Genomic DNA, 7,712 nt, shown 5'->3' with positions numbered 1-7,712 from the left:
GAACTTGTTAAAAAATTGATATGAACTAGTTTTTATAAATGTTTACTTATTTTTATTATCACATATGACAAGTTTTTGTTAGTAATTTAACAAGTCTCCTTACTTGCAATGAAAATTTCTCTAAATAATTTGATAAGTAAATTTTAGTAAAATAATAAGTTCATATAAAATTTTGACATACCAATGTGAACTTGTTAAATGAACATGCAAATCTTTATATACATTATAAATATTTTTTTCATTTGTCATGCCGATATTTATCAAGAGCTTAATGGTTGCTTGTCATTTTATAAATGGCTACTTGTTAAATTACTAATGGGACTTGTTAAAAAATTTAATATGCACTGCTTTTTATATATATTTACTTGTTTTTATTATCAAAAGCTTACATATCAAAAGCTTTTGTGAACTTGTTATTTTGCAAAAATTTACTTGTCAAATTATCAAGAGAAATTTTCAACTCTAGTAACAAGGCCAGTCATTTTATAAGGGATTACTTGTTAAATTAGCAATGGAGATTTGTTAAAAAAATTTAATATAGAGTAATTTTTATAAATATTTATGTGTTTTTATTATCAAAAACTTATATGTCAAAAACTTATATGAACTTATTATTTACTAAAATTTTCTTGTTAAATTATTAAAAGAAATTTTAGTTAGTAACGGAACTTGTCATGACAAATGGCTACTTATTAAATCATGAATGGGGACTTATCATTTTTGATAATAAAGACAAGTAAATATTTATAAAAACTAATGCATATTACATTTTTCAACAAGTCTCATTAGTAGTTTAACTAGTAGTCATTTATAAAATGATAAGCAACTATTGAGCTCTTGGTAAATATTAGCATAAAAAGTAAAAACAAAGTTAAATATACGTATGTGTGTGTATATATAAAGATTTATATTATATAATTAAAAGAAATTGTTAGTCTAATGGTTAATAATCTTTTTGGTGGTCAAAAGGATGTGAATTCAAACTCCACCTTGACCACTTTACAAATAATAATAATAATAATAATAATAATAATAATAATCTATCTCTTTTGCCAGTTTAGCCATCATCATTGGAACCCTAATGCTAGTCTGAGGTGATTTGACCACCAGTGCCAGAACTTTGGTAGTTAGTGATAGTGAGAAATTTTTTTTTTAAATGAGAGTTAGTTTTATCCTTTCACATTAAAATTTAATTACATTTTGGTCCCTCAGTTTTGCAGCGTGAATTCAAAATCATTTGGTTCTTCTTTGTAAATGAAATCCTCCAGGGTCATTTACTGTGATTTTCCCTTTAATTTTAATGTAGAGAGGTCATTTTTTTGCCATGCATGTGCGAAGATTTCCAGCCTCCCACAGAAAACAAGGACACCCCAGTTTCCCACCACCTGCTCATTCATCGTCCAGGTATGTTTGACCAGCGAGGATTTTTTAAAATAAAAAAACAAAGTTGTAGGTTAACTACAGATCAATGTTAAAATATTGCACCGATCGTTGAATTGATTTACGGTTCAATGAGCATGAACCGTAATTTAATCGATTATAAATAAATTAATATATTTTAATAATATAAATTTAAAATAAAAAATAATTATATATAATAAGAAAAATGAATGTTTAAATTTCAAACGAAAATAATAAATAATAAGAAATGTAACATCTATCAATAGAATATTTTTATCTAAACTATTCTGTTTGTTAAAAATATAAAATAGTTTTAACTTAATTTCACTCTAATAAAATTATTAATTATTTTTTAAATTAATATTATTATTTTATATTTATCCTTATTAATAAGGCGTTTTGATTTTAAATAAATATAAAATAATTTATTCATTAAGGGCACTTTAAAAAAAATATTATTGCACCTTAAAATACATAAAATGTATTATATTTTTACATATTAAAATTTTTAAAAAATACTTACATTTTTAAATGGATGTAGTATATATTTTATATTTATTTATTTCATAATTTATAATAAAATATTCATATATACATAGTTGATACATATTTTTTTTGCATATTTTTTTTTTCATTTCTCAATGTTTATGAGGTATAAATATGCACAGAGGTCATTTAATTGGGAATCAGGTATGCTTGGCCAACTAAGGATTTTTTTCTTCCTAAAAAAAAAAAAGTGTATGAGTCCACTAAAGATCAATGTTAAAAAATTTAGACCAGCCATTGAATTGATTTACGATTCAATGGATAGACTATGATTTGTGAATGAACCATAGTCTAAACAATCATGAATGAGTTAATATATTTTAAATAATAAATTTAAAATAAAATAATTATATATTGCGATAAAAATGACTATTTAAATTTCAAACAAAAATAGTATATATATAATAAGAAAGGTAATATTTATCAATATATCATTGTTATCTAAACTATATATATTTATTTCATAATTTATAATAAAATATATTCAAATATACATTATTGATACTTTTTTTCATATTTGTTTATTTTTTTATTTCTTAATGCTTATTTGGTATAGATATGTGTAAATTATAGTTTAAAAATATGAAATAATATTTAAACAACATAAAGAATAATAAAACTGGTTTAAATGATTCACCCCATTGGTTCTATTGATTTTAACCCGTCTGAAGTTAATTTAATTAGTTCTCAAGTTTGTCAATATTTTAAAGTAATCAAGTTGAACTTGAAATTGGTTTCAAGTTGAAACAATAGTTCAAATCTTAAAACATGGTTAAGGGTCTTACATTATGTGTTTGGTTTGAAAGGAGGGGAAAGATGAGAGGAGTTTTAATAAATATTTGTTTGATTTAAAAGTGGAGAAGAGGGGAATAAAAATAAATAAACAACTTTATTTCTATCAAATTAATTTGATTTTTATTTTTTGCTTTGAAAAAACCTGTTACATTATAATTTATTTAGTTTTTATTTTAAGAATATGTACATATATTAATAAAATTGGAAGAATAAATATATTAATATTATATTTTATTAGTGAGTCTAATGAAAAATTTCAAAATTTTATACATTACAATATTATATATTAATTTTGTAAGGTGACAATTTATTTTATTATAAAAAAAAGAGAAAGAAAGATAATGCATAATCTTTTAACAATAAAGGTAATTTAAAATTATTAAAACAAATGTTTAAATTATTTTCTCTTTTCCCTCCCCTCAAAAAAACCCCAAATTAAAGGGTAGAGCTAGGCGTGACCCTCTAATTTTTAAACTAAATAAGGAGGTTCCCTTTCTTTCCTTTATTAGGTACTAATCAAACAAAGGAAGGGAAGCAAGGCCCCCTTCCCTCTTCTTTAAAAACTTCTAACTAAACACATCCTGAATGAAATAGAATGTAACAAAATAAAAAAAAAGAATAAAATGGACAAAGTAATTTTATAGATAAAACATGTCCTTTATATCTTGAATAAAAAAAATAGACATATCAAATATGACTGAGATTGTTTTTCTTTTTTATTTATTTTTCTTTTTTTGGAAAAATAATTATATAACTATAAGTATACAAAAAAAAAAAAGAAAATCCGAAAATACAGAGAAAATCAGAGAAGACCTTGAGAAGCTGATAAAAACCTAATGTCCCATAACACAGTAAAAGAATCCCCTAAGATGACTCTATAAGTTTCACTAACTGCACATATACAAATACTACACCAGTTATTTTCCAATCTTCTACCACTCGCAATTAATTCTACAAGTCCTCCTTCAGTAAAAATTTCTCTGTTCTCCAGAAAAAAAGATATCTAAGCATTAACCTAAGCATCATCATCCAATCACAGCTAACAAACAGCAACAAAAGAAAGGTTAAACAAGGGTCAGCTCTTTCCCCCTAGGGCAATCATCAAAGTTGCAAAACAGTGGCTTTACATATATATATATATATACACACACACATACATACATATACAGTCAGCATCACCCAGCTACATTCCCTAATCAGAAACCGCTCGTGCCTGACCCAGAAATTCATACCATGTTTTCTTCTTGGGAGGATTGGTCCAGCCTTTCACTCTACTCTTCTTGTTTTTGAGGCCAAAATCAGACCACTCACTTTTTTTCAGAATTAGGTCCTCTTCTTTTGAAACATTCTCCTCTCTTTCTGTTGTTAATCCATCTGGACTGGGCTCATCAAAACAGTGGATTCTAACACCTGTTCCAAAAACAATCCGGTCAGTGTCATTGGGCCCCACAACAGGTGGGCCCGCATCTTTTGAAAATCCCTTGTAGATTGCAGGTTGATTGTATTTGTAGTATCCTACTTCAACCCAGACTCCAAAGCACCTCTTCTTTCTCTTTGGACTCTCCTCTTCAGAATCCACCCTTGACATGCCTGCAAAAGTTCTCGTAGGGTAGGCTTATTTATAAATTCAGTAGGATTTTTTGTGCTGGGAGAATGAAAAAGAAATAGGCAAATGATAAAAAAGTACCACAAAATGAAGCAATTACTTTAAAGTTCTTAGGGATATATTCGATAATGTTCTTATGAAATCACAATTTAATCCTCAACAAAATAATAAAAAGTGCAATTAAAATCTAAATTGAAGTTGTTAATATAAGAACTTTGGCTTAGTGATAAGGGTATAAGAACTTTGGCTTAATGATAAGGGAATTATAATATCAACTTCAGCTTAATGATTATCAACTTCAATTTAGATATTAACAACACGGCTAATCATAAATTCAGTTTAGTCATGCAATAATGATTACGCTTCTTATATCAACAATTTTACCCTCATTATTAATAATTTTAGTTTAGGTTTTAACAACTATATTTTCTATTATTTTATTTAGTAGAGGATTGGTAATGTAATTTTGCAAAAATATTATGACAAATAAGTCCTCAGGAACTTCAAAGTAGTTATCATTTCATGGTACTATTTTGTCATTTGTCAATTTTGAAGGGATTTATTTGTCATTTTTCCTTTTGTGTCTTTGATTAAATTCCTTGATCTTCATAATAGTATTAAACTACTGAGGAGGGCAAAACCTTTGAGTCAAACGAACAATCATATTATTTTCCATGACTGCTAAAGCTCTTGCTGGCCTTTTAGCAGGTTTTGTAAGAGAGAATATAAATGCTAAATTTGAGTCTTCAAATAGGAGAGTGAAGGTATTTGGTGAAAGACCCTTGGGAGTAACAGATGGAGACGTTTCAGTGTGTTTTATTCAGTCCCAGAAAGTTGTGAAACTACTAAACTTAAGCGAAAGTTTGAAGCAGGAATTGTGACCATCTCTATGCCAAAGAAGGTAATGCAGCCTAGAGATCAACAACTTGTAAGACCTCCAGCAAATCATGACTCAAAAGCTTCAATTAAAAAGAATGAAGAAGGAGAAGCTGGTTCTAGTGAAGTAAATGCAAAGGAGGGCAAGGAGGTCATTTCACAAGGACTCAAATCAACCATTGATGATGCGAAGAAAGTGGAGGCTTCAGTTCCACCAGAAGCCACCAAGGTGGTTCTATTATGACTCAAAAGGATCAAAATCAGTCTGAAATGAAAATGGATGAGGAAGTTCAAACGGAAAATGTTGTAGGGTGAGTTTTAGAAAATGGAGTAAAGCAAAGGGTTGAAGAGAAAGAAAACAAGGATCCCATTGACAACAAGAATGTACAAGAGGGCATTCCTGCTAAACCTACAACAACAAAAGTTGAAGAAGGGACAGAGATAAAAGCTCAAAAGGGTCAAGAGAAAGCAAATGAAAAGGTTGCAGGGTCAGTTTCAGGAAATGGAGAAAAGCAAAGGCTTGAAAGGAAAAAAATTGAGGATCATATAGAGAAGACCTCTAAGGATCAACATGCAACAAGAGTTGAAGAAAGGAAAGAGATAAAAGCTCAAAAGGGGCAAGAGGAAGCAAATGAAAATGTTGCAGGGTCATTCTAGAAAATGATAATAACAGAGGGGCTGAAAGGGAAAAAAAAATGAAGAACTTCTGGGTAAGGCTTCTGATAAATCAGGAAAAGGAAACCGACTCGAGACTTCCCAGGACCACAAATTAAAAAAAGAGAACCTTGCGTGGCCAGTTTCAGAAAATGGCAAGAATTTCATGGCAGAAATGAAAGATACTGAGGAAGTTATTTGGAAGGCTTCTCAGGTAGAAAACCCAGGTAATGATTCATTTGCAGAAAAGGAAAGAAAAGAATGTACAAAAAAGGAAAAAGAAAAGATTAATGAAGGAGGAAATGGATTGAAGGAATAATTAATTACGGGAAAGGGAAAGGAATGAAAGAGGAGGCCAATTCAAGTTCTCAAGGTTCGAAGAAGAAGCAAGAGAAGTTTAATGAAGAAGATAAACAAAAGATGATTGTTTATGTGGCAACTGCAGCACTTGCAGTTTCTGTGACAATAGGTCTGTTCAATATCCTTCGATCTTTTGCAAATTCATAGACCAGGCATGTCTGCTTCCTTTCACACATCATCACTTGTATACGTTCCCTTTCAATACTTATATTGCCAAACAAATACTGATAAATTATTTTAGGACTAATGTATAACAGAACAAGGTAATACACAGATATTCACTTTGGCCTACCTTTTGTTTTTTTATTCATTTATTATAAGTCAAGGAGAAAATTACATCTAACCAATAAAATTCGTGAATTTTAGTTTAAAAGATTTTGCAAAGAAGAAAAAGAAAAAAAGTAATCTTGGCAGCATTACTTGAGTTTTCCACTTCAGCAATTGCCAAATTAATCATCCAATTCAAGAATATTACATTTACTAAATGAATATGAATAGTGTTTTCCCCCCTCTTTTTCCCATTATCAGGATGCTAAAGTCCAAGACGATTTAGGGCTTCTAAGTGTAAAAATAAAGAGAGCAAGAAAATAAAAACAAGAATCTGGAAAGATTTTTCTTAACATTTCACTTAATCAAATATAGAAAAAAAATCTGGTCACATCAGAATTCCAGAGAAAGAAAAAAAAAAATCTGAAATTCCTAAGTAGTGGTCTCTCTTCCGTGAATGTGAAAGCAAAGAGAATGTGAGTAATCTCCAAGTCCAAGGGCGCAGAGAAAAAGTGTTACGCTTCATTCACCTATTTCCCTCATACTCTGTTGATGCAATAACAACGAATAAAGCTTTTTACAATGGCAGTATTACAACTGTTCTATGTAATTCACAGAAGGAAAAAGAATGACATTCTAAGAACACCACATTTAATATTAATACACTGAAAACATTTAACGGCACCAAACTCGCATTCTTGAAGAAAATCTCTCCCAAATACTAACCTGAATTGCAAGCTTCAGAGTTACGTCGACAACGATCGACGCAGCTTCCTCTTCGCCAATCTTCTTTCTTTGTTGAGACAACGGTAGCACAGCCTACCATAGATTGTTACTCGAACTAAGAATCAAGATTGCGATAAGTAAAACCTGTTAAGGAAAGAGCGTTGGGAGCTCGTTATGGAAGAAGAATCACCACGTTGTCCCAAAAAAAAAAAAAAACACAAAAAACAAAGGAAATAAAGAAAAGGTATTTTCTAGAGAAAATGACAACTAAGTACCCAAACGACCATTTTTTACTCAACAAAATCTCAACAAACTCCAAAAGCACAAAGTAGGAAAATTTTCAGTTTAGACACTTTAAATAAACATAATAAAAAAGAGCCCCTTAAAGTTGAAATTTCAGACTTTAAAATGCAAATTCCTCGTGAAAAAAATGCCTCATTATCCTTAGTGAAAAATTAACTACACCCACAAACAACTTTTG

General features: G+C 29.4%; 1 protein-coding gene across 1 annotated transcript; it reads right to left on the bottom strand.

Annotated features, from left to right (window-relative positions):
* Positions 1-3,560: 3,560 nt before the first annotated feature.
* Positions 3,561-7,426, bottom strand: LOC129314559 (uncharacterized). The gene is made up of 2 exons (XM_054958036.1): positions 7,232-7,426; positions 3,561-4,332 (listed from the first exon to the last, which is right to left on the bottom strand). Exons 1-2 carry the CDS (start codon positions 7,329-7,331, stop codon positions 3,935-3,937), a joined length of 498 nt encoding a protein of 165 aa, XP_054814011.1. The 5' UTR covers positions 7,332-7,426; the 3' UTR covers positions 3,561-3,934.
* Between the last annotated feature and the right edge of the window lie 286 nt (positions 7,427-7,712).

The sequence above is a fragment of the Prosopis cineraria genome, unplaced genomic scaffold (assembly GCF_029017545.1).
Source record: "Prosopis cineraria cultivar Desert tree isolate PC_DT_omini unplaced genomic scaffold, ASM2901754v1 PC6, whole genome shotgun sequence".
Classification (NCBI taxonomy): domain Eukaryota; kingdom Viridiplantae; phylum Streptophyta; class Magnoliopsida; order Fabales; family Fabaceae; genus Prosopis; species Prosopis cineraria.
This window is presented reverse-complemented; position numbering and strand designations above follow the sequence as displayed.

Coding starts and splice junctions, on each gene's coding strand:
- LOC129314559 (XM_054958036.1), bottom strand. CDS start 7,331: ATGGTAGGCTGTGCTACCGTTGTCTCAACAAAGAAAGAAGATTGGCGA. Junction 4,333..7,231: donor CTCTGAAGCTTGCAATTCAG/GTTAGTATTTGG, acceptor GAACTTTTGCAG/GCATGTCAAGGGTGGATTCT.